Source organism: Canis aureus, chromosome 25, assembly GCF_053574225.1.
Source record: "Canis aureus isolate CA01 chromosome 25, VMU_Caureus_v.1.0, whole genome shotgun sequence".
In the NCBI taxonomy this organism is placed as follows: Eukaryota; Metazoa; Chordata; class Mammalia; order Carnivora; family Canidae; genus Canis; species Canis aureus.
Window position 1 is genome coordinate 21,258,667 of NC_135635.1, and position 27,298 is coordinate 21,285,964.

The 27,298-nt window shown below is 37.5% G+C and overlaps 1 protein-coding gene across 4 annotated transcripts in view; it reads left to right on the forward strand.

Moving 5' to 3' along the window:
* ITPR2 (inositol 1,4,5-trisphosphate receptor type 2) overlaps positions 1-27,298 on the forward strand; it is a 472,511-nt gene that overhangs the window by 155,410 nt on the left and 289,803 nt on the right. For all 4 annotated transcript variants that reach the window (XM_077870671.1, XM_077870669.1, XM_077870668.1 and 1 more), the window contains 2 exons: positions 22,473-22,666; positions 26,432-26,561. In XM_077870671.1, the coding sequence (XP_077726797.1) occupies positions 22,473-22,666; positions 26,432-26,561 (324 nt within the window). The remainder of the gene's footprint in view (positions 1-22,472; positions 22,667-26,431; positions 26,562-27,298) is intronic.

Sequence of the window (27,298 nt, forward strand, 5' to 3'; positions counted from 1 at the left end):
CCTATGTCTCTGCCTCTCTCTATCTCTCTCTCTCTGTCATGAATAAATAAAATCTTAAAAAAAAAAAAGCAAAACCAGAAATGTAATTTCAGACTTCAGGAAGAAGTATCTGGTTCAGAGTTATAAATGAGGAACTTCCAGATAGCTGAAGTAATTCATTTCTGCTGCCTAAATCTCGATAATTTCTACATTTTCCAAAAATCTGGAGAGATCAATAAGAAGCAAATTTTATGACATAAATCCCTCCCCTTCAGCAGAACTAGAAGACAGAGGACAATACAAACTTCAGGTGTAAGTAGAAAGGTAGTGTCAGTTTTCCGTAGAGCTGTCTCCCAGGTTCTCACTGCAAATCTTTGTAGACAATTAGAAGGTTCTGGGAAAACAGTGCAGAAGAGACAAGAAAGGATTGTATGCAAATCACCCTCAGAAAGAAAGTCTATGCTAATTGTGAAAATACTGACAGAGAATCTGGGTAGATAAGAGCTCTGAGTAAAGAGGAAAGGGCTTAACAGTACAGGGGTAGCAGCTGTGGAAAAGCAGTATTTCTAGAGATGAAGAGGGTTAATGTTCATCCCTAGAGATGAGGTAAAGTCACCCTTTGGAATCTTTTTGGTGAAGGGAAAAAGAAGCCAGGGGACAAAGTCCTGAGTACCACAAGATCAAAACAAAACAAAACAAAACAAAATTGCAGGAAATGTGTGTAACTCCTTTCCATTGCTGCTCTTCAAGAGCCAAACTTTAAAGAAATCGTACTTTGCCACTCTGACAGGAGAGAGTATTCTTGAACTAAAGAATATGTAAACCAGCTCATATTGTCAACTTTGTCCAAGAAATGCAGATATGAAATTGGTTCTCTTACATATGAAGCTACTGTAAGGGCAACCCCGGTGGCTCAGAGGTTTAGTGCCTACCTTCAGCCCAGGGCGTGATCCTGGAGTCCCAGGATCGAGTCCCACGTCGGGCTCCCTGCATGGAGCCTGCTTCTCCCTCTGTCTGTGTCTCTGCCTCTCTGTGTGTCTCTCATGGATAAATAAATAAAATCTTTTTAAAAAAAGAAGCTACTGTAAGATCAAAATAGAATGGAGAATCAAAAAATTTCAGCTGGTAGAAATTCTTTGAAAAACAACCACCAAAGTAAAGAAGAGAAGTAAAGAGAAGTAAATTGTAACATGAGACTCTAGAGTGAATTAAACATCTTTAAACAAACATTGGGATATGAAAAACACTTTGAATCATAGATCAAAAAACTAAGGTTATAAGTGGACCAAAAAAACCTAGAAGAGATGAAATGAAGGTTTATTGGAATCAGGAGACATAGAATAAAATGGTAGACTTTATTCTTTTTAGATATACAGACTAAATTATGTTATCAAAAGAATAGATTTGAATGAAAGTATAAAATGCACCATTGAAAAAAGGCAGGAAAACAATGATGAGAATTGTTAGTAATATGAAGAAAAAAGTAAAAAGAGAGAAAGTGGTTGAAATAGAAGAAAGGCAAAGAAGAATGTGAATAATGAATAATTGGAATTCCTCTGAAGAAGAAAACAATGGAACAGAACTAATTTTAAAATTACAATCCAAGAAAACATTCTATAAATAAAAGATAACTTAAATTCTCCATGGTGAAATTGTCTGGAATGGTGATCTCTAAGACATAGCATGATAAATATATAATATGTAGTGTATATTCAGATAGAGTTGTGATGTGTAGGGGGAGGCTCTATAAAAGAAAGTGGAGAAAAAAATGAAAAGATATATAAGCATTCTGTACTCTTCTGCAAATTTTTTTTTCTTCTGCAACTTTTATATGAAATTAGAATTTTATAAAAGTAAATGTCTATGAACAATATCTGAATGAAAGCAAAGGAAGAGCCAAGAACAGCAACGGTAAATCAAAGAGCAGGGATATGCTGGTTGTCTATCCTATTTCTGTTTTCTGAATCCCACCAATGAGAGGCTCCTCTTAACAGTCCCAGAGGGTATTTTATAATCTCCAGTTTATTCTGAATTAAACCATTCTTTAAAAGTTAGAAATTGATCTTGACTATTGGGCTCAGTACTCACAGTCTGCTTTCAGACTTTTACCTAAAGAAAAGTATTATTTTCCTCTCAAAATTTGCACATATCTTGTGTGTACTCTCCTTGTCATGTCTATATCTACCCTGTGAGACATATTTTTTATGCTTTTAAGTTATTCATGATTTTCTTTTTTTTTTAAATAATAAATTTATTTTTTATTGGTGTTCAATTTGCCAACATACAGAATAACACCCAGTGCTCATCCCGTCAAGTGCCGCCCTCAGTGTCTATCACCCATTCACCCCCACCCTCCGCCCTCCTCCCCTTCCACCACCCCTAGTTCATTTCCCAGAGTTAGGAGTCTTCATGTTCTGTCTCCCTTTCTGATATTTCCTACCCATTTCTTCTCCCTTCCCTTCTATTCCCTTTCACTATTATTTATATTCCCCAAATGAATGAGAACATATAATGTTTGTCCTTCTCCGACTGACTTACTTCACTCAGCATAATACCCTCCAGTTCCATCCACGTTGAAGCAAATGGTGGGTATTTGTCATTTCTAATAGCTGAGTAATATTCCATTGTATACATAAACCACATCTTCTTTATCCATTCATCTTTCGATGGACACTGAGGCTCCTGCCACAGTTTGGCTATTGTGGACATTGCTGCTATAGACATCGGGGTGCAGGTGTCCCGGCATTTCATTGCATCTGTATCTTTGGGGTGAATCCCCAGCAGTGCAATTGCTGGGTCTATTTTTAGGGCAGGTATATTTTTAACTGTTTGAGGAACCTCCACACAGTTTTCCAGAGTGGCTGCACCAGTTCACATTCCCACCAACAGTGCAAGAGGGTTCCCTTTTCTCTGCATCCTCTCCAACATTTGTGGTTTCCTGCCTTGTGAATTTTCCCCATTCTCACTGGTGTGAGGTGGTATCTCATTGTGGTTTTGATTTGTATTTCCCTGATGGCAAGTGAAGTGAAAAGAGCATTTTCTCATGTGCGTGTTGGCCATGTCTATGTCTTCCTCTGTGAGATTTCTGTTCATGTCTTTTGCCCATTTCATGATTGGATTGTTTGTTTCTTTGGTGTTGAGTTTGATAAGTTCTTTATAGATTATTCATGATTTTCATATTTTCTCATGGAATCCATTCATCTCTGATATTTTAATCATCCTTTCAGCAATTTAAGAACCATTAATTAATTTTTTCAACAAGAATTTATTGAGTTACTATTGCATGCCAGACACTGTGCTACTCACTGGAAATAAAGAAGATAAACTCCTTAGCCACAATGAGGACAGACAATTAATACAGAGATAGAATTCCTCCCTTCTCCCTACCTGGGGAGACAGAGAATAAACAAATGAGTCTACACTATAGCATCAGATGATGCTATGTAGAAAAATAAAGTAGGACAATATGGAGAGTGGTAGAGTAAGTGGGGAGGACAGAATGGACTGAACGACCTCTGACATTTGAGCAGAGACCTACATCTGTCAAGGAAAGCCAGCCCTGAGGCTGAATAAGCTTGACAAGTGAGAGGAGTAGCAGGAAGGCCGTTTTGGCTGGGGTAAAGTGAGGGCGGGAAGAATAGTAGGAGAGAAGGTTGGAGAATCCTAGATTGTAGAGCCGTGCAGACCTGTGAATTTGAATTTTGTTCTGAGTTTGATGGGCAACTTTTGGAAGGATTTGAGAAAGGATTGATAGGATCCGATAATTTTGGCTGATGAGTAGAGAACAGAGAATACTGATATGGGCATAGTGGTTGAAGACCATAGTTAGGAGGCTGTTGGGGAATTGAGTGATGGTGATGAACCAGGAGAATAGTTTTAAGAGTAGGAGAGAAGTGGGTGAATTGAAAATTTTATAGTCTTAACTGATAGGGCTTGAATGTGAAATGAGAAGGTGGAGAGGCAGAGATTATTCCTGGGTTTGAATTAACATTCAAGTGAATATGGTACTATTATCTGGGTAGGAAGGACTGGTGGATGAGGGTGTTGGAGGGCAAATCAGGATTTCTATTTGGGAACATTGGGTTTAAATACCTATTGGGCATCCAAGTGGAGATGTTATGTCGACAGTTGGATATACGAATGAAGCTTTAGGGTAATGTCAGGGTAGAAAAAATAATGTCAGAATCAGTGCATAGAAAACATTCAAAATCTCAGACTGAATAAGATCACTTAGGGAGTGATCGTTGATGAGGAAGAAATGAGGTCTGAAGATTGAATCTTGGGACCCTCCAATATTGAGCCATCAGATAAGAGTGGCCAGTGAGAAAGAACTCCAGGACAATGTGAGATCTTGGAAGCCAAGTAAAAAAGTAATGCTAGATAATTTTAATTGTTTGTAGGCTTATATGAATATATTTCCTAGGTAACTAATATTCATTGAATTACCCTACGTGCTAAGTGATTTTACATGGATTACCTCCTGCATAGTATGATTTGTGCTTAAAAATGGCACTATTAAATTTACATTATTAAAATATAGAACACCACAATTTTACTCCAGTATTAAAATAGATTCATAATAGTTTTTATGAGCCAATTATAATTCTCTAAGAAACCTTATGTTTTATCGATGAGAAGTATCTATATATGCACTGCATGAACCGAGACTCAGAGGTTTCTTCCTTTTGAGACAGGTATGTCAAGTAGAACACTGTCTCTTGATTTGGGGAAATACATTTTCCTAATTGGTAGAATGGGGTTTGTGGGTTTTGGCTAGATTTTTGGAATCTGAAAGAATGTGCTTATTCTCTTACTAGTAAATACCCCAGAATTCTGTTATCCTGGTTTTGGTGTGTTGAAATTAATTTGAATTAAGGACCATAGTTTTAAGATCTCTTCTCTTGATGTCTGCAAATCAGGGAGAAAATTATTTTTTTACACATTCCTATGATTGGGTACATAATACAAACTGTGAGAAAAGATGGTTTGTTGTTAAGCATGATTTAGTAACAATTATAATTGAATTACAGCTGATACTTCTGAGAGATGTTATGCTGGGCTTTCTTCCTTGTACTCACCTCTAGAAATCTTTCCCGAGGAATCATTTTTGCTTTTATTAATGTTCAACATTTGTTTAATGTTAATTTGCATTGTTAACTTTTTAGAAACTTTTATCTTCAAGTACAAATATGGAAAAGCATAGTCAGGGAGATTAACTTGCCTAAGATGCCCTAGTAAGTTAACAGCATTGCTATGAGTTAAAGCATAAGAAATTAGTCTTCCTATTGTTTGTACCACTTGATTATTTATCAGTCCAGTGAGCTAATATATATGTATATACTTTTTTCTTTATCTAGTCATCAAATTTTTTGAGGAATGATGATGACAGAAAGCTGAATTGATCAGATCTGTACTTATCAGCAAAATCTAGAGATAAAATAACAGTTTTACAGTATAGAAAGCTTGGGTATATATGTTGCTACCAATATTGAGCCATATAATGTAAATTTAATGTTCTTCATCCAATGATTAATATCATTTGCCATCCCTGTTTAGGGCCTGTTAAGGTGCCTTAGTTATCCAGAGCTTCTGGAAAGTCATGATGATATGGAGATCTATGGAGAATGCTACTCCAGTGGTGTATCAATTGAAGACCAAGCAGGAAGCAGCACTCTCTAATTTAGGGAGTTTTTTTTTAATAAATTTATTTTTTATTGGTGTTCAATTTACCAACATACAGAATAACACCCAGTGCTCATCCCGTCAAGTGCCCCCCTCAGTGCCTGTCACCCATTCACCTCCACCCCCCACCCTCCTCCCTTTCCACCACCCCTAGTTCGTTTCCCAGAGTTAGGAGTCTTTATGTTCTGTCTCCCTTTCTGTTATTTCCCACACATTTCTTCTCCCTTCCCTTATATTCCCTTTCACTATTATTTATATTACCCAAATGAATGAGAACATATAATGTTTGTCCTTCTCCGACTGACTTACTTCACTCAGCATTTAGGGAGTTTAATATACAAAGGTGTGGGCTGGGTGCATGGAAACCACAAAAAATAGTGCAGTACATACCATGAGGTAGTCCAATGAGCTAATATTTTAGAAAAATTGTAACTGAGGGTAGAATATTGGTTCATAAATTTTTAAAAAGTGAACACTTTATACGGGATCAGTTTTATAAATATGGATTTTTTAAGCTAAGTAAACAAAATTCAAAGTTTAAAATAAAAGGAAACTGGGGCAAAGCAATGTCATGTGCCTCTAGATGTGATGCAGTGAGAAGGACATAGTATACCCTATTAAGTATCCCTGAAAAAATTCAGAATGTCCAGCTAATCATGAAGAATTATGAGACAAGTACAAATTGTGGGAACAACTGGCTTGAACTTTTCAAAATGCTCATGTCATGAAAGGCTAAGAAACCCTCCCAGATTAAAGGAGATCAAAGAGACATGACAAGTAGATACAATATGTGATTTTGGATCAGGAAAAATATCATCTACAGAAGATATTATTGCACAATTGGTGAAATTTGAATATGGATTGTATATTAGGCTGTGGTAGTAGATCAAATTTCTTGAATTTTATAATTGTACTGTGGTTATGTAAGAGGATGTACTTGTTTTTACCAAATACAAGGAGAAGAATTGAGAGTTAAAAGGTCATGATTTGTGGAACTGACTCTTAAATAGTGCAGGAAAGATATGTATTTATGTATGGAGAGACAGAGAGAGAAAGAGAGAGAGAGAGAGGATGCAAATATGGCTGAATTTGTGAATCTCATAAAACTGGACAGAAGGTTTTTTTTTTATTTTTAAAGATTTTATTTATTTATTCATGAGAGAGAGAGAGAGAGAGAGAGAGGCAGAGACACAGGCAGAGGGAGAAGCAGGCTCCACGCAGGAAGCCCGATGCGGGACTCGATCCTGGGACTCCAGGATCACGCCCTGGGCTGAAGGGGCGCCAAACTGCTGAGCCACCCAGGGATCCCCTGGGACGAAGGTATTATAGGAATTCTTTTTATTATTCTTTCAACTCCCCTCATAAATTTGAAAATGTTTCCAAACAAAAAAGTTAACGACTTAAATAATTAGCCAAGTAGGAAAATGATTTATTATATATGAGATGACACTTCAAACTCGGAGCATTACTTTCCATCTCTACTAGGAGGTGTGTTATTATAGCTGAGTTCTATTAGACTATAAATTCCTAACAAAGGTTCTATTAGACTCTATAAATTCTTAACAAAATGAGCAAGAGAGAACACATTTCTGGAATCTCTAAATGTGGAGACAGGATTTTCAGGCCTGGGAAAAATTCCTGTGGTACAGGATGAGACAGAGGTTGGTGCCAGAGAGGAAATCCCAGATTATGGAAAGTACCTGGGGCGCCCGCTGGGGAGAGGGGTGGTAAGGAACTGTTACTTGAAAGAACAACTCATGGGAGCCATAGCAATGTGGCCACATTGCAATACCCAGTATATCATCATCTTAAGTGATCTAGATTATATTTTCCCATTTTAGTGAAACTTTATTTAATTGGAAGTCATTTACAAAGCACGATTATTTTAAAAATAGGAAGTAGTTTTATAAGCATTGTTGCTAGATGAACCAGTTCCTTCAAGTAAGTGATAATAATCTTCTTTTCTCATACGGTGTCTGGAAAGTTTTGTGCAAGAGAACCAGGTCTTTTTTTATCCTCTTGATCTACTTACCACGTACTAATTCTGCTCCGGCACAGTTGGGGTTGGACATTCAGAGAAATGTGTTTGCTGGCTGTTTGGCAGGTCAGACCCAGGGGGGCGGGAGAAGAGGCCTGTCCAGGAGAAAGGGTTTGTAGTTCCGTGGGGTTGCATTTCATGTGGCCCTCAGTGACACTTGTCTTAAGGAAGGCGTGCCTGTGCGGCATTCATTTGTGTTTCGGGGAAATCCGGCCGGTTTAGATGTCCTGATTAGTGTCTGAGGGGATGGGGATGGCTGGCTTGGAGAGTGGTGGCTGCAGAAGCTTTCCTCTTCTGGTTCCTCTGGAAACAGTGCAGCCCACTCCGTGCCACTGTGAGTCGTCCTCGTCCTAGAATTGGTTGTGAGTCTGAATCTAGCCCCCGGGCTGTGACTGCTCACCATCACAGTGGCTTTCAGTTGGCCAGAAATTGCTAGGCTCGGAGGAAGCTTTTAATTTTTATGCCTTGAGGTGGTCCGTTTAGAAAATTCTGCAGGCATGGAGACGCTGGGAGCTGGCACTGCCCTGGCCTGTGTTCTAGTGAAATAGAAGATCCTAACCCTCAGAACCACCAGTCCAATACCTTTCACTGGCTATGTACTCACTTAAGAAAAGAAATACTGTTTTCAAACAACTGTATTCACTCCCAGCAGGCTCTGCTGTTGAGTCAATTTGCTTTGCCTAATACCTATCATTTGCTCTCAGTGATTTAAAATGCACAGGCACCATTCAGTGTAATTGATCTTTTGGGTAGAAGGATTATGTCAAGCAGTGCTCTTCTTTGTCATATATAGAACTGAAAAGCCAAAGCATATGCTGGCTGAGAAGTTAGATATTTTCTTTAATTTTTTTAAAATTTAAATTCAATTTAATTGACATACAGTGTATTATTCGTTTCAGAGGTAGAGTTTAGCGACTCATCAGTTGCATATAACACCCAGTGTTCATTCCATCAGGTGCCCTCCTTAATGCCTATCACCCAGTTACCCCATACCTCCCCCCCATTCCCTCCAGCAACCCTCAGTTTGTTTCCTAGAATTAAGAGTCTCTTATGGTTTGCCTCCTTTTCTGTCTTATTTTATTTTTCTTTTCTTTTCCCTATGCTCATCAGTTTTGTTTCTTAAATTCCACATATGAGGGAAATCATATGATGTTTGTGTTTCTCTGGCTGGTAAGTCAGATATTTTCAACATACTTTTGAAACTGTATTCTATTTAAAAAATTGTTCTTTTTTTCCTTTTTATGGCTGCTGAAGGATATACAATTCAAGGATTGATCCTACTACTAATTAAGATCATTTTTTAAATAGCAAGATGGGTGTATTTTGTTCTCCTAGATAGTCATTCAAATATTTGGGAACAAATGTGAATATAACATATATTTTTCTAATGAACCACATAGCATGTTAACTCTGAGTAGTGAGAGAAAGCCCTATCACCATTTGAAAAGAGGCAGAACTTGACACAGTCTGGGCATGTTTGTATCTAGCTCAGTATTTAGTTATTCTGTCAATATCCTTCCACTTGTCTGTCATTTGAATGGAACTGGGATTCAAATTTAAACCTCCAACATGGAGCTATGACATTTTAACCCAGGAGTACGATGTAGGCCTAGTTAGGGTGTCTAGGCCGTGCTACAGTTTCTTTTCACAATTCTCTCCCCATCCTTGAACTCACCACAGTTTGAAAAGGCAATATATCAGAAAATGACCAAACAAGAGCTGAATACTTTCTTTAGATCTTTTATCATTTTGCTGTTTTACAACTTCAAATTCTTGGGAGTTTCCATAGTCAAGCCCTGAAATGTGGGCCAGTTCCTAATCAGTGACCAGGTAATCTGTTTTGTTGGTATATATGTGTTGTAATGTTAATAATGGGAAATCACTAAAAATGTCAATGGGAGAGTTCCATTTACTTTTAGGATTTCCTTTCTTTTGAAGCTGCAGGTTTGGAGCTGAAGTGCCTTTGGTTTTAGAGAATAAGAAACAGATAACAACAGTGCCCTGGAAGGATTGGAACTGCACTGGGTGATTTATGGTCCTGTGGGTCCCACGCAGGGGAGGGAAGAGATAAGACGGGCGATTGGGAAGAGGCACTTTGGTTATATGTCTGTCTGGGAGCATTCCTTGCCCCAGGAGATTTGGAGAAGAGAGTAAGAGCAAGCTAACTCTCTGTTTAGTGGCAAACAACCAGCCAGCCATTTCTTCAGTTTAACTTCTTTTTTTTTTTGGCTTGGCAGGGACTTTGCATGATCCACCTTGAAATGCTTTTTCTGGCAGCATCATTGCTGTTAAAAAGAAGGGAAATTGAGATGGGAGGTGGAGCAGAAACATTTTTTAATATTGTTATATGGGTGGGAAAGGAAGAAAGTATTTGCAGGCAAAATATCTGCTAGAAAATAGTTTCTTCCTTTATAAAATTAGGTTAGTCTAACTGTGATCTTTATGGGCTCTTTCAGTTAAAAACTGTGATTCTTAGGAAGATTAGTATGTAACTCTCTTTCACTCACTGAATGGTGTTCTTTTTAACGTGTGTTGCAAAACACTTTCAGCCAATATTCATGAAGCACTACTCTCCTGGTTAATAGCTGTGATTGCTCTTTTGTAAAGCCACCAGCTAGAATGCCTGAAAACCAGAAGCCTTTATTCACTTAAAATATAGAGTGTATCATGAAAAAAGCAAGCAAGCAAGGATTTACCAGGTGCAGGTGAGGCTGAGGACATACGTATGTGGAGGTGGGGATGACAACGGACAGAAATAAGATTTAGTACAATGACCATAACTGAAGAACAGGTACCTATTTTCAAGACTCTTTCAAGTGTTCCTTCAACTTCTTTTAACTTTTAATCTGACCAAGCTCTTTCCAGGTCTCTGTAATGTGTGTAGTTTGTGTGGGAGTTCACAGTGCTCAGAAGTGTTAGCAAGGATTATTTGTGGGGGAAGATAGCACCGTTACCATTCTTCATTTGAAAATCCCTTGCAGCAATTTCTGAACTTGTTTTTCCCATTCTGCCTCTCAAGATTCTCCTTTGGATGGCCTGTCCTCTGACCTGTCCTCCCTCATTTCTGCTTTCAGTGATGTCCCTTTGCTTCGAACACATATGTCTTACCTCCGGTATGTGTCTTGTTCCTCGCACCTGCGTACTTCCTGTATGTTCTTCCCTTCTGCTTACTCCTTCTTTCCATTGGGATCATGTATTTCTAATAAAAAAAGCTTTTCATTCAGAGAAGCGGTAGAGATATCTGTGTAATCCCATTCACAGTGTTAGGTTTTCTCTTATCCCTCTGTATGTAAGCACTGTGTCAGATGAGCATGTTCTCATAATACCTTGAGAGTCTTCCACTGATTTTTTTTTAAAAAAAGATTTATTTATTTGAGAGAGAAAGAGAGAGAGGAGGGGCAGAAAGACAGGGAGAGAAAGAACTCTCAAGCAGACTTCCCGTTGAGCATGGAGCCCAATACCAGGGGCTCGATCCCAGGACCCTGAGATGATGATGTGAGCCGAAATCAAGAGTTGGGCACTCAGCCGACTGAGCCACCCAGGCGCCCCATCTTCCACTGATTTTTAAAGAAGAACAACAATGGCAACAACAATGATGCCAATGTCCCTGAATCTCTGAAGTTACTTATTACAGGTTGGGTTCCCCAGGAAACAGACCCTGAACCAGAGGTTAGCATGAAGGAGATTTATTAGATTCCTCTTAGGATCAACACCAGTGGAATGGAAGGGAAAGAAGCAGAATTGGGCAAAGAGAGGAATCAGATTGTGACGCAGACCTAGTGAAAACTCTGGGGTGAGGGGAGATGTCTGCAGTTGGGATGTCTTTTCAGAGTTGTCTCCTAGGGAGTGAGGGTGGGGCTGAGCCTTTATGCCTCCATGGGCTGCCCTGGAATGGATGTGGGGCCTTGTTTGAGGTGGCTCTCTTCAGACTAGTCAGTCCCCGTATAGGGCTGACATTTGAGGGCTGTTGTCTGAATAGCACTTCCAGCAGCTGGGGCAGTATATTGTCCTTGATCCCTGAAAGGGAATCTGGGCGAGACTATCACATCATCCACCATAGATATCTTCCAGAAAAGTACCATGATTGGAAGAACTGTAGGCCAAGATTAAGATCTCCTAGGAAATACAGATTAGGAAGAAAAATAAAAATGATTTGATCTTATAGGAAATAGAGTGTAGGGAGAAAAGTAAAAACAACATTAAAACATTAAATGCAAAACAAAGTTCTAGATATGAAAATTTTCTAGAAACTGTCTACTTCCAAATGCCCCAGAATCACTGGTATCAGAAATCTGTTCTAGGGAGCAAGTCTTTTCTGGAATCCTCTTCTTCAGATATGAAGGAAGATTTCTGTGACTTTCTCATCTTCTGAGGCTGGTTCTCTCACAGCTTTGTGCTATGCTGACTGTGCCTCTGAGTTCTTTCTAGCTTAATGTATAATGTCTTTTATACTACCTGCCCCTGCCCCACCCCTCCCAGCTTTAAGCTTTTGTAAGTTAAAAAAAAAAATGCCTGTGTAACTGCCCAGTTTTCTCTTAGTTATCAATAAAGCCTAAAAGGACTTTATCTCCCTCTGGGCTTAATCCTCTCTCCATATATCAAGAAAGTTTCAAACACAGGATTTATGTTAGATCGTGTTCCTTTTAAAACTCAAATGCATGTCTAAAAATAGGTGGAGAATAACTATGTAATATGTCTACTTTATACTGAGTTTCTGCCGTGTGCCAGGTCACACGTTGGCAAAAATTACTCGAAAAGGGTATTTATTATTTATATTAGCACACCTCTAGATCTTTTACATACTTTTACTTTTAATCCTTATTACACTCCAGCAATTAGGTATTATGGTCACTATTTTGTCCAGGAAATAGGCTTACAGAGAGGGTAAATACTTTGCCTAAGATCATACACAGCTTGTGGTTTGCTGCGCCAAATTTTGAATTCAGATATCTTTTCTTTTTCTTTTTCTCCACTTTCTTAAATGAAAAAACAAAAAACCCACAGCCCTATAGTTGATGTCCTTTCTGCATACTGTACTCTATCTAGATGACGTCTTCATCTGCAGGGATGCTGTTTTCTACTTTTCCCAAGTTTAGTTTCCAAGAAAGTTTAGTACTAAACTTTAGGTGTCTATTAAAGAGTTTTGATTTTACTTGAATTGATTTTACAGGTCAGATCAAAAAAGCTTTTTTAAACCAACAGTCATCCCTTCGTGAATGGTTGGGTTGTCTCAAAAACAAAGTTTCAATTACAAGTCTTAAAAGTTTTACCACTTAAATATCTCTTGAAGCTGAATGTTCCTCTTCACTCCCTGAAGTAAATTTCTGACTGGTCTCCATTTCTGGCTCTTTTTTCCACATTCCAACATAAGGGTCCTTCTAAAATCACATACCCGAGCTCTTTTACTAGTTCTCATCCTGTCTGGAGAATAACTCAGTTCTTTAAGTTGATGCCCAAGGGTTTTCATAATTTGCATCAGATATCTCTAACTCTGTCTCTTGCTGTTTCCCCAGTAATTCTAAACAGTTTTATCTTGTTAGACACTTTTTAAAAATATAGCCCAATTTTTTTTTTAATTTTTTAAGTCAGTTTTTTGGTGCATGCTTAAGAACACTTTGCCTACCCAAATTAGCTAATTCTAAATCTTACATGGAAATGTGAAGGGCCAAGAGTAGCAAAGACAATTTTGAGGGACAAAGCTGTGAAGTATGCACTATCAAATATCAAGTTTATTACAATGCTACATAATTGTTAGTCCAAGAGAGAAAAATAGACCAGTGGAAAAGAATGAGAAACCCAGAAATAGATCATCACCTACGTGGTCACGTGATTTATGACAGTGCAGTGGCAAAGGATGTTCTATTCAATCAATTGTGCCTGGGGGTATTGGATATTCATGTAAAAGAGAAATCAATTTTATCCCTCCCTTACATTTGTTAATAAAACCAATTCTAGTTGGAATTTAGACTTAATTATGATAGGTAAATCATAAAGTTCCACAAGCTAATACAACAGAATACCTCATGACTTTGGGTAGACACTTTTATCTTCTAAACAGATAAAAAACTTTTATCTTCTTAGATACATTTCTATATCTCATATGTACTTTCATACCTCACTTATCATTAAGATGATTGTATGCAAGTGTCTTGCCTTATATAAATATGCATGCATTTGGAGAACAAAAGTATTTAGAGGTCCTAATATTCCAAATATATATTTATGTCTTTCTTAATTTTGTAATTATAAGTCTGTTTTTCTCTAGTAGACTTACAAAAGCCTCCACGACTCTTAGATTTACTACCTGGATAATTCCATAATAATGTTTCAGATTTATTGACCAGGGGAAGCAAAGTGGGGAGAAAATCTATGAAAATAATTTCTTTCTGGTTTGATAAGCAGCTTGTGACAAGCAAAATATACTATTTTTTTTTAAAGATTTTATTTATTTATTCATGAGAGACACACACACACACACAGAGAGAAGCAGGCTGTATTCAGGGAGCCCGACTTGGGACTCGATCCCGGGTCTCCAGGATCACACCCCCAGCTGAAGGCAGTGCTAAACCGCTAAGCCACCTGGGCTGCCCACAAAATATACTATTATATATATATTAGACTTTCAAAAATATCTATTGAGTGAAATGCATTTGATGTATGTATGTAAATTGCATGTTTTATATAAATATGTAAGTATTTGATTGTTAAAAATATCTTATAGACTGTGACATTCCAAATATGGAATTATTTTTCCTTTATTACTTATGAACTTCTAGTTTGGCTTTCTAAACTTCCAATGAATGAGAGAGAACATGACAAATGCCAGTTCGTGTTCAAGTATTTCCTGGTATTTTTGTCCCTGCAATTTTATTTGAGCAGTTTTAGTGATTAATGTTGTTATAACTTTTTCAGTGATCTCTGATGCACCATCTTAATAGAGTAATATGATTGAAATATTCACATGCTAACTGTGTGAGTTAATAAATTTCACAAGGACTTAATGGGTATGATGAATGCCTAATTTACATAGTACAGTTAAGTCACGAAGTACCTCTATAACTTCCTTTTGGTTCTCTCAGACATTATTCACATAAAGCTATAATACATAAAGTTATTTTTGTTAGACTTTTTAATTGGTTGACTTAGTAGAGGCAGGAGATTGATTCTGTGTTTGTTGGTGTTTCTGTGGGATTTGTCAGAAATGAAGGCATCATGTTTAGTTTTTTGTGTTTTGGTTTCTCAAAAGTATCACCACACAGTGTGTGGAGCGTCTTTCACAGTTTAGTGTGGAATTTATTCTTATCCTTTGAGCTATAAAGTGACTCTGAAGCCTCTAGAGTTTCCTAGGAGTGATATGAATTGTTCCTGGAACTGAGGAAGAGCTAGCATTACCAGATTGAGTTCATAGGGTGGAATCAATACCTAGGGATGACCTCACAAATAATGAGAATGACTGAGGTGGGCCATGTTGTCCTCACCTCCTCTCTACTCCAACTATTTCCTCTATTTATAAATATTGTTTGAACCTCAGAATCTGATGCCTCAAGGTGTTAATACACTGGGACAAGTTCCCCAGTTCTCTCAAGTTCTGCTGGAGAGTCTACCAGTGACCTACAATAAGGTCTATTGTTGGAACACAAACCTAAACTTATAGAATGTTAGCATGTAAAGGGACTGTTGAAATCATCTACACAATATACAAGCTTAAATCTTCATCCAACACCCATTATAAATGGTCACTTAGAATCTCCTTGAACATGAGAGTGACCAAGATTTTGTTGCTGCAAAAGGCAGGTCTTATTTCTAAGACTTCCAGTTATTAGGTCTCTTTTGTTCTATTAGGTCTGTTTTATTAGATTATCCTAAATGTACCTCCCTCTAACTTCCAATTAGCAGTCTTACTTTTGTTCCCTGGAGCCACATTGAAGTTGAACATCACTTCCAGATGTCAGTTCTGGGTTTGAAAATGGCCAGCGTGTCACCTGCATTTCTCTTCTTGTGTAGTTTAACTATTCCTCTTATGATTCAAATATCACTGATAACTGGTCTGACCACCACAGAGGCAAGGACAGTTACTTTCTCATTCATTCTGAACACTGGGGTAATGTAATGCAGTCTAGGTGAAATGAGTCTGTTTAGTAATACTGACACAATATAGATTCCCATGAAACTTGAACACGACTGAAGTTGAATTTGTGCTCTGTTACATCACATTTTTATCATATACTTTAGTTGGTTTTATTTGGACCTAAGGACAGCTTTTTATATTTTGATTTTATCATATGTTTTCAACTTGTTGATGTAGTTTGAGGATTTGATGGAATCATTCAGTATATTAGTTATCCTTTGTTGTTTCATTGTTTCATTCTTTACATTTAAGAAACATGTTATCTCTGACTTCACTAATCATCAACAAAAAACTTCTCTGGTCGAGGCAATAGTAGAGTAGCAAAGAACTAGAGACCCTTCTGTACTTTAACAATGATTAATTTACTAGTACATTTTGGTTATGATGATTTTAACTAAAATCGTACATATGAAACTACATTATTCAATGCACGTATCTGTAGTGTGATGATGAATCAGAAGACTGATTGCTTTTGGTGGTGGTGGTAGTGAGGAGGGATGTAGAGGAGATGAATTGGAGAAAAGCATAAAAGAGCTTCTGGGGTAATGGAAATGTTTGGTTTCTGAATGACATGTGGTTCATATGGGTATATGTCCTGCAGCAGAAGTGCTAAAACTTTTCTTTTAAGATCTTTGCATTTCATTGTATCTATATTGTATCTCAATTGTAAAGCAGCATGTAAATTCATTTATTGCTTGGATTACCAACTGTTAAGAATTAAAGTGAGTTTTGCAAATTAAAATCTTGAGGTTTGGAATATTGAAATGACTTTGTCAGTATTTGACAGTGATGAAATCCAAAGTAGGATGTAGAACTCAACCACTGTTTTGTATGAATTGCTTTTTAAATCCATCCTTTGAATAACACTTCTTTAGGGTGTGGGTGGGATGGGAAATAATTTTCTTTTAAGCAGTCTACTTGATATTCAAAAAAAGATGGATAATAACATTACTATATTTTGGTAACATGTTTCCAATAGATCTTGCTTTGTTCTAATTCTAAGGTTTTGGAAAGTTGGAATGTGTAAATGGGTCATCAACACACTGTAGTCAATGAGTATTTGTTTAGGATGAAGAAAAATAAGTGTATATTGTCTATTTTGTCCACTGAGTATGCTTTATAAACCACTTCTCTGGAAGACTTCTTTTTGAGGTGATATTCTGTGTCAATCATGCCAGAGTATATGAGATTATGAGCTATGATGGAACCACACATTCCTTAGTAGGATGATGGCCGCTCTAATAGGCCATGATCAAATGGAGAATAGTTGTTTTTCAGAGATGTAGTAAAAGTATACACATTACATTACAAGTATATGATACTTTTTATTCTTCATGACTTTTTTGCACATTTTATGTAACCTTATTCTCATGGGACTTGGAACATATTTTGTTAGGTGTAAGAGTGTGTACATAGGATGGTGAAAAAATTTAGAAAGATCACACTAAATCTTCTACTCCATTCAAAGCCTAGTTCAAAATTGTGTCTTTTCAGTGAAGCTGCCCTTCACTTTTCTCACACTAAGATAATTTTAAAAACTACATTAAAAATTTCAATTAAAATTTTTTAAAAAATTAAAAAAATATCCTATGCAATCTTCCCACTGCCCATGCTATACTATAACTATCTCAACTGCCTTGTATTTGTTCTTACATTTTTTATGGATATGCTTTATGTTTTCCTAGCCATGTTGTCATTTCTCCTTTTGTTTGCATTTCTCCTTTTGTCCTCTTCCTATGACACTTCCACTGTCCCTAGTATAGAGCCAGGTGAACATTGGTTATTTAATAAATGCATTCTGAGCACGAGCTGCCCTTAAAATTAAATTGTGCATTGCAAATATAATGCTCCAAGTAATGTGTGACCCATCATATATAATAAAAACTGGTTGGATAAGTTCACTTGGGGATAATGTGACCAAATTTATTATATGATTAATAGTAATTTCACATTTTTAGTGCAGTTTTAATTAGAATCTTTGTTTTCAGAGGGTGCCTGGCTGGCTCAGTCAGTAGGACATGAGACTCTTAATCTCAGGGTTGTGAGTTCAAGCCCCATTTTGGGCATGGAGCCTACTTAAAAAAAAAAAAAAACTATTAAAAAAAAAGAATTTTACTTTCTGCATTTGGTAGGTTTTATGAGTTCTAGTATAAAATCTTTGGAAACTTGTAAGAGGTGGTCCATTAGCAAAGCTGCATGGTGTGGGATAAAAACTGCATGTTCATATTGGTTGACCTCTATCTGAAGCTCTGCCACTTTCTGGCTGAGTAAAGTGGGATAGGTCCCCCAAATGCCCCGATACTGTAGGAGTATAAGTGGCCTAGCAAAGTACATGGGATGGGCAGATTTCATGATTATTCTTATCTCACTGGTATCTATTTTATTTTTCTTTTCTTTTAAATGAATAATTTTTCAAGTAACGTGAAATTATATGTTTTTTGAAAAAATTTAGAAAATTTAGGAAAATATAAAGCAAACAAAAACTTACCTTGATGAAAGATGGAATATTTTTAGGATAAGATCCATTTTTAAATAAAAATGTCAGTCTCATTTTTAATAGTTCATTTGTTTATCAAATCTTTTTTTCTTTTATTAGTGCGTTAATCTAGCAAACATTTGTTGAATGATTACTGTGTGTCAGGCACTATTCCAGATGTAGGAGACAGAGCAGTAAACTAGGCAGGGCTTATTTTCATAGAGCTTATGTGTTTTTTTTTTTTTTTTGAGAGGAATATATAATAAACACATAAACAAATATAAAATATGATATGAGATGGTGATGATGCCATGGCTGAAATGTAAAGCAGGTGCGTGTTTCCAGAGTGATAGCAGTCCTTCAGGATGGCCAGAAGAGGTCTATCTAAGGAGGTGACATTGTACCAGAAATCATAAAGGAGTGAGAAAGCACGTTAAGTGACCATCTCATTAAGAGAACTCCAAGCAGAAGAACAGCAGGTTCCCACCAGGTCCAGCATAAAGCTTAAAACCCAATGGAAAACTAGATTATCTATCTCTCTAAAATACTGTGATCTAACTTTGAACTGGGAATGCTGGTTATCTATTGTCTTCTTAGGGTGTTAAATCTTATTCTTCCATTTAATCAAGGTTGGTACCATGGTACTCATTACCTTGCTTGTGTTGGTAGCTTAATTAAGGCTTTGATCTTGTGTTAGTGTTTTTGTTTTGCATATAGAAAAGCCCTTTTATAACCAGACCCTCAACCACTGGGAGGAAGCACTGCTCCAGAGAATGTTCAAAATAGAAAACCACTCCAGTTCTAAAGTGTAGGCGTCTTCTAGCAAGTGGAGATTTATAAGGAGCTGCTAAGCAGAGATGGGAAGTAGGAAGATTTCCTGAGTCATGTCTTTATGGTTTAACATCATTCTGTTTCAAATGAATTATTATAACGGCAGATGCATTTTTTCAAATCCAACTACGAAAGTATGTTTCAGGGAAGTAAGATTGGTTTTGGGGTTATCCACTCTTTGGCTTCTATTATAAAACACTGAACTGACTTTAGTAGTCACAGAACAATTAAATTGCTTTGAACAGTTATTCACAGAACTCTTCTAATCAGATATTTCTATGATGTCTTATAAATGCTGGGAAGGTTCTAGAAATGTCTACCTGAAATCTAAACAACTGGAAAATTCAAGTTATCATTTATAGTGTTATATATTTCTAATAGGAAAAGATAGCAAAGATGACTTTAAATAAAATAAAAGAAATACCAATAGACATAAGATAAATTTCAGTTGAATAAGATCCTGTTAAATCTCTTATGCTTTCTAGAAATTCACATAACTGTTAATAACTTGTTGAGTGCAATAATAATGCTCCCAAGCAGTACCACCATTTCTGAGTAGGTACAATTAAATCCTGGTCAGCTTTTATGTTAGGTGGATTTCTTACTGCTTTTTACTTCTCTGGAATTGGTAATGGGAACTGGACTCATTGGAACCATGAAATAAAGAAACTATGTATTCTCAGTCCGCTCCCATTCCCATTATGCATTTAGGAAAATCTAAATGCATACCTTTCTTACTTTTGGGTTTTTCTCTTGAGCGAATTAGGATTAGTAAAACTATCCATACATTCATGTAATAAAAAAACCCTGAAAAGTCCATCTGCTTTTATTTCTAAGCAATTCCTTCCTTTTACTTTTGATTAACAAAGATGACTTCCATTGTTTTCAAACCATTTCAACACTTTTTACACAGAAATCTAAATTCTGGCTGCTGGGTTCATATAAAAGGCATAGAAAAGCTGAATTTTTAGGGGTTAGTTTGTCCAGAGGATTTATATGGTAATATAGTAGTGTTTCTGCTGAAAACTTTTTAATGGTATTAACTAATTATGATTGAGAGGAGAAGTGGTAAGATTTCTTCTTTGGCAGTGTTGAAAACTGATGGCCTCTGACTTATCTCAAAAGTCCAGAATCAAATTTTTCTCTGGAGAAATGGATACTTGGGAGCCTTGCATGTCTGTGATTTATGTGGCATTTGACTTATGTTTTCCAAGCTGTGATAGTTCACAATTTAAGCACCTCTCATCACCACCAAGCAACTCCAGAAAATATAGCATCTTCTGAGACCTCTCAGTTAGCCATACATGGAGATGTCAGGAGAGTTTTGTGGTGACCACGTGCCACAGGCATCTAAGTATGTGGCAGAACCAGAATGAACCCCCCATGTCTTTGGCAACATGTGTTACATATTATTCTGGTTCTGGCCTCTAGATTTTAATTTCTTGGTGACAGGATCTATATTTCGGGGAAAGAATTGTCTGGACTAACTTTCTGTGTAATAATCATTTGGATTAAATGATTATTTTCCATGCAAATCTAAATAAGATGCAGACACTGTGGGTGCCAAGGATTTCTGTGTGAATCGGGTAGGAATAACAAAGGAGCCTGTTCTGTGTTAGTGGTGAGAAAGCAGCTCTTGGAGGCTAACACGTATACATAGCCGAATCAAGATTCGGATAAATGTACTGGTTACACATCGGTGACCTAAAACCATTGCCAACCACCAGATGTGCATCCCTGCAATCCACATGGCAAACAGTAGAGGGATTTGGAAGTAGTCAACTGCTATGATTGCTTGAGAACCACAGACAATGAAGCATTCTGCGTCAAGGTTGTTCTGATAGAAAAGAGGGCTGTTTCAAATCCTTTGTCTCAATCTTGTCCAAACTTGGAAATTATCTTTCATATATATATTTTTTTCTTTCCTTCCTTTTTGGTTTATGTAAATAGCAGTCAAATAAAGGTCATAGACTCTCAGAAGGAAAACCAGTTAATTTCTGCCTGGAAGATGCCACTCTAGAAAAAAATGTCATGTCTCTGCCTACTCCAAAATGTACTATTTGAGCCCCATGCTCTTTTACATATACTACTTTCATATATGGATCAGATAATAAGTTTTAAAAGGCATTTCACTTTTCACAGTGATTACCAGTGGCCTGATAAAAGTTGTGGGTTGGTCAGCACAAGACCGTCAAGATACTTTGAGCCATCCTTTCATATTTCCTTTTATTTGTTTGCCTTTAATCCTGTATGCATTCCTACAGTTGATACTATTCACTTAGAAGTGAGAGTTTTATCTCATCCCATCTTATTTCCATTTCCCTTTCTCTTGGTTTGCACCCTGAGACACTTAGGGAAAGGAAAATTATTTGCCAGATTCTTAGGCCTTTGCCTCAAGCAAAGCTCTATGAACATACACGGAGCAAAGACCAGTGTTCTGAAAGAAAAGCAGACAATTGTTCCTTTGAATCCTTGCTGCTTGTTGTGGGAATCCAGAAGTGAGAAACAACAGTCAGGCTGGAGAACATAAATTGGAGCAGTGTCAGGAGGATCCTTTGGTACAGCTGCTCATGGTCAGTGGAGGGAATGCATGTATAAGCAGTTTTATTGGAGGACAAATGAATGAGAAGTTAAAACTCAGACGATGTAGAAGAGAAGTGATCCCTTTTTGAAAATGATCATGTTTGTCACTATTGTGTTTCTGTAACTACCTCAAGCATAATTACTTTTTGTGGATTTTGAATAATGATTTTTTATTCCAACTGGATAAGGAATGGGAAGTGTATTGGCAAACACATGCTTCTTCCCCAGATGAAACTTTCTTTTCCTTAAAATGAAGTTAGAGCAATGCTCTTCACAAGCTCTTTTCATAAGCACAAAAGCAAAGCTCTGAAGTCCTTGGTTTGAGGGTAGGATTAGGATGCTAGTCACCACTTACATGTTTTCATGTAATCCTCGTATCCTCACTTGCAAGTCATTTATTGTAGAGTTTTCTCACATTATTGTTATAAGTTAGGGCCTATTGGTATGACAGTTGGTAGGACTTACTGTGTTCCAGAAGGGCCTGAATTGGATGTTATCAGAGCTACCACAACTCACTGTGGTGCCTCATTTGAAAGCATTTTCTGAGAAAAGTCAACTTTCATTTTTAAAATCTGTCATTTTGAAATGTGTCTGCAGTATCTGTACTTTGCCCATAAGGAAAGAGCCAGAGCGGGGTTGATGCTATTCTTTCCTATCTTATTACTTTGGCTGTCATTCTGGTTCTGACCAACTGGTTATTAGACCTGTCCCTCCAGATGTCATGTGTGTTGACTTAAAGACTTTTCTTGTGCCAGGAAACAATGTCATGAGAACCATCCATGGGGTGGGAGAGATGATGACCCAAATGGTACTCAGTAGAGGCTCTATCTTCCCCATGAGTGTACCTGACATTCAGCCCAGCATCCACCCCAGCAAGCAAGGGAGCCCCGTAGAGCATGAAGACGTGACCGTGATGGACACCAAACTGAAGATTATTGAGATTTTACAGGTAGGTTACATAATGGAAGTGAAGTGACAAATACCTAATTGTGTATCCTGGTTACTTTTACACTCTTTGTTCCAAGTCCCTGTGGAAATATCCTGAAGTGCTATTGTTCTAATTTATGTATTTTAAGTTAACAACCTTATTTAACGTATTTGTTACATTTGTTCATTTCCATTAAAGGTGTTTCTGGTGACATCTAACAATTGTGGAGTGCTTTGAGGTTTACCAAACCTCTTTCATATGCATTTTCTCATTTAATATCGACCCTGATTTCATTTTACCTTCACTTAAGGAATTCAGAGCAGGCAAACTTGAGATTGAATTCTAACTCTATTTCTACTTTTAATTGAATTGGACATGTAATTTTAGGTACCCAGATTTATCATTGTAGCAAGAAACTCACAGAAAATTTTATTTATTATTAACAAAAATGTTAATAATTGGTTTTAGTATTTTATATATGACTGTCTCTCTTTGTGTTTTTGTTTCCAAGAGGCTAGAAATAATATATATATTTAAAATTAATATAGTCTAATACCTTGCTCTATGAATTTAAAGGAGATAAATTATTATTTCATGCCCACTGGTCTAGTGAATAAATTCCTCATTACTGTAACTGTGAATTCTTAGCATTTTTTTAAGTTTAGAAAGTAGTTTTATGATACTTTAATTATAGCATTTATTCCAGATTTGGAGAATGCAGCCTGGAGTTTTCAAGGATTTATTAAGATTCTGGGTACAGTTTACTAAGTCTTTCATCATAATTTAATGTGGGCTGAGCTACCAGAAGTGGGTTAGTAGTCCTGGAAGGGTCTGTACATTTTTATTTAAAGTAATTAGATTTATAATCATAAAACGTTTCACAGTTCCTCCAGAAATTCCAAGGCTGAATCCTGAGAAATCTTGGCAGGCCTCCCAACCCTGTGTTCATGACCCCGAAAAATCACTTGGTTCTCCTATTCTTAAACTGAGAACGGTAGTGATCACCTGACCTGTGGACCTAATGAGCCCATAGTTTACCATCATACGACTCACGGGACAACCTCTAAAATATGTGACCTCATTTCAGTTTGCAGTTACAGAAGATCAGTGTTGAAAAACAATCTACCAGCTAAAAACTGAGGAGATGGAGATACTGCGCTAGGGCCAGTTAGGGCTGATCTCTCCTTGCTGCTTCTTTGGGCTTTTAATGTATTTCTCATTGAATCTCTTTTCTCCCTCTGATTTTTGTGTTTCTGTGTCTGGGTCTGATTCACTCTCTCTGTGTTCCTATGTGCTGCTTTTGAATATGTTTCTTTCTTAGAACACCTCTTCAAGAATTTTTTTATAGCCACGTTCCTTATACAAGTCTCCTGCTTTTTTTTTCTTTAAGATTTTATTTATTTATTTGAGAGAGAGTGAGAGAGAGAGCATGAGCAGGGGGAAGGGCCGAGGGAGAGGGAGAAGCAGACTCCCTGCTCAGCAGGGAGCCTGATGCGGGGCTAAATCCCAGGACCTTGGGAGATCATGACCTGAGCGGAAGGTAGACGCTTAATGGACTGAGTCACTGGGTGCCCCACAAAGTCTCCTGCTTTCTGTCTGCTCTTTCTTTCTTTTTCCCATTGTTTTATGCATCTCTCTCTTTTTGTATCTTTGCGTTTCTCTCTCTTATTCTCTCCCTCTGTTTTTTTTAAAGATTTATTTAATTGAGAGAGAGAATGGGTGAGCAAGTAGGTGGAGAGGAACAGAGGGAGAGGGAGAGAGAGACTCTCAAGCAGACTATGCACTAAATGTGGAGCCTAAACTGGGGCTTGATCCCACAACCCTGAGATCATGACCTGAGCTGAAACCAAGAGTCAGCCGCTTAGCCTCCTGAGCCACCCAGGCGGCCCCCTCCCCATCCTCTGTCTGTCTTTGGCTCTTTCTCAACTGTCTTTCTCTGTCTTTGTTTTTATTCTTCCCTCTGCTCCTTTCCTACCTTCCATTTACTTTTCACAATTAAATATACTAGAGGATGAAAGCTTTTATTTTGGTTATATTTATAAAATACAATTCTATGAGCACTAATCTTCAGCTAAAAGTAAATGTTTTACCAATTAATGTTTTATTCATTTGTTCTTTACCTGAGTTTTTTTAAAACCTTTATTTCAAGCACCTACCATCTAGTTTGTGTTGCTCCCCTCCTGCTCTAGACTACCAAGTCCAGTGGCTCCTCTCAACTCTGTTTTCCTATGGTCTGTCCCCGCTTTGAAAGTCCTCTTACCCAGAATCCACTCAGCCAATATGTGTTGCAGCACTCGCCACATACTAATAAAAAAAGACTCTTTGGTGTTTGTTTTTCATTCCCCATGATATGTCTTCATAGGCAGGTCTTATCCTTGGCCCTCTTGTGTACCCTCAGCTCCTTTCTTAGTACCTGGCTTAGCATATGCTTGTTGAATTTAAGTAAACGTAACTGCCATGGAACATGTTTGCAGCCCGTAAGGAGCATAGAGAGCTATCGGAAGAGAGAAAGAGAGAGAGTAAATAATAGAAGTGTTAAGTGAGTGGTAGACAGATAGGTGTAAGTAATGTGTTGGGTGAGCAAAAAGTAGAAAAAAATGGACTTAGGGGAACCAGAGAAAGCTTCATTAAAAAAAGGGATTCAAGCTGAATCTTGGAGGATATCTCAAAAACAGGTTATTTGGGTGGAGGAGGATCTTCAAGGTAAAGTGGACACCGAACAAATGTGAGAAGGCAAGAGAGAAATGTCCAGTGCTACTGGAACAGAGGAGTATGAGAAGGAATGCCAGAGAAGGAGGAGAAAGGAGTGGGTATGTTACCACAGAAATACTGGGAGATTAGGGCGGACAGTACCATTTGTGCACGTTCTTGTCTACCATCCAAACAAGGCTCTTCCAAGAGCATAGGGTACACTGATGGTAATTATGCCGGGATAAAAGGTTAAAACAGGCTTATCTCAGGCAAACTGGGATGGAAGGGAACCCAGTATAAAACCACTTCTCTCTTGTTCCCCTTCTCCACTCAGAAATCTGTAGCCCATGCTTTTTCTGTCTCTGATCTCCATTGAATTCTATACTACATGATTTAGCCCCTGATAATTTTCTAATTATGTTAACAATGCTATATTTTGTTTTCCGGACTCAGGCTTTAGCTTCTTGAAGGCAGTGGGCTTCAGGTGTTTGCATTCTTCATAATGCCTAGCAGAGACAGGCACCTTCTTGGCATTCAGTTTCTGTCAATGTGTTAGTTAAGGAAGACAAGGACAACACCACAATCCAAGGAAAAACAGGCACCAATGAGGCCAGTCCATCGCATATTTGGATATTGTTACTTCAGCTGTCCTTTTGTAGCCTAGAGCCAAGATGGATTGTGCCATAGCCAGAATCCACTATTATCTCTGAAATTTGGGCCTCACTCTGCGTGAATGCAGGTCACAGCTCCAGCACTCTCCTCCCAGAGCCGATGGTATTCTGTAGTGCTCAGTGAAATCATTACCTCTTCATCCACACTCATTGGATACCTCTATCTGGAATAGTCAGAGAAATCATGGGAAGTCAGGTTTTTCTGCTTCCCAAAAGACTGTTTTGGAATTTTACTGACATTGGCTAATGGAAATGCATGACTTCTCTTAGCTTTATGAATGATCAGTATGTATGCAACTGATGTGTTAAGAACTGAGATTTCTAATTAGTTCATGTGAAATGTTGATATGTTGTTCTTGGTGTACTGAACTGTAGTTTTAAATGCTGCTAAAAAATAAAATTATGTTTTTAATGCTCTTTGTAGTTTATCCTGAGTGTCAGACTAGATTACAGGATCTCATATATGCTGTCAATATATAAGAAGGAATTTGGAGAGAACAATGAAAACACCGAAACATCTGCCAATGGCTCTCCAGATACATTACTACCATCAGGTATCTCCTTTGTGACAACATTTACTCTGTAGCTTTCATATTTTCAGACATAGTAGTATTTCTATGAGACAAAATATAAAAATAATATCCACCAGTGACATGAAGGAACTGAGACAGAGCATTAGATGACTTGCCTAGAGTGACTGGGAGGGTATTTACAATTACTTGGTGCTAAGTCCTCGGAATACAGTTTATTTTGTTATTGACATGGCTCAGAAAGGTAGAGGTACTGTTTATTTTGCCATTTTACAGATAAGAAAATCAAGGCCAGGTAGGTTAAGTTCCTTGCTAAAGGTCATGAAAGCAGTAGAGCAGAGATTCCCTCTGAGATCTTTCCAGCTTCAGAGCCTGAATCTTAGAAGCATGATGCTGTTTTGGTGAAAGTCCAAGAGACCTTTTTTTAGCTTAATCAAAGAGCAGTGTGAAATGTTGCTGTCAGGAAGAAAGGTATTTTGTAGGAAGCTGTTGCCTAACTCAAGAGTAAAGATGTGGTATTTCCCAAAGGTCGAAATGGAGGCTAATGTGTGTGTGTGTGTGTGTGTGTGTGTGTGTGTGTGTGTGTTTACTTTGCATGGTTATGGACTGGTACTATATGACTATTTTTCACATTTAAAAAACATGAGAATAAAACCAGTCTATTTGTGTGTAGACGAATATAGTGAAGAAAGAGCATAAAAATTATTGTGAAAATGTTGTGACTCTGGAAAGTACCTTCTGGAACCTAAGAAACACTAAAT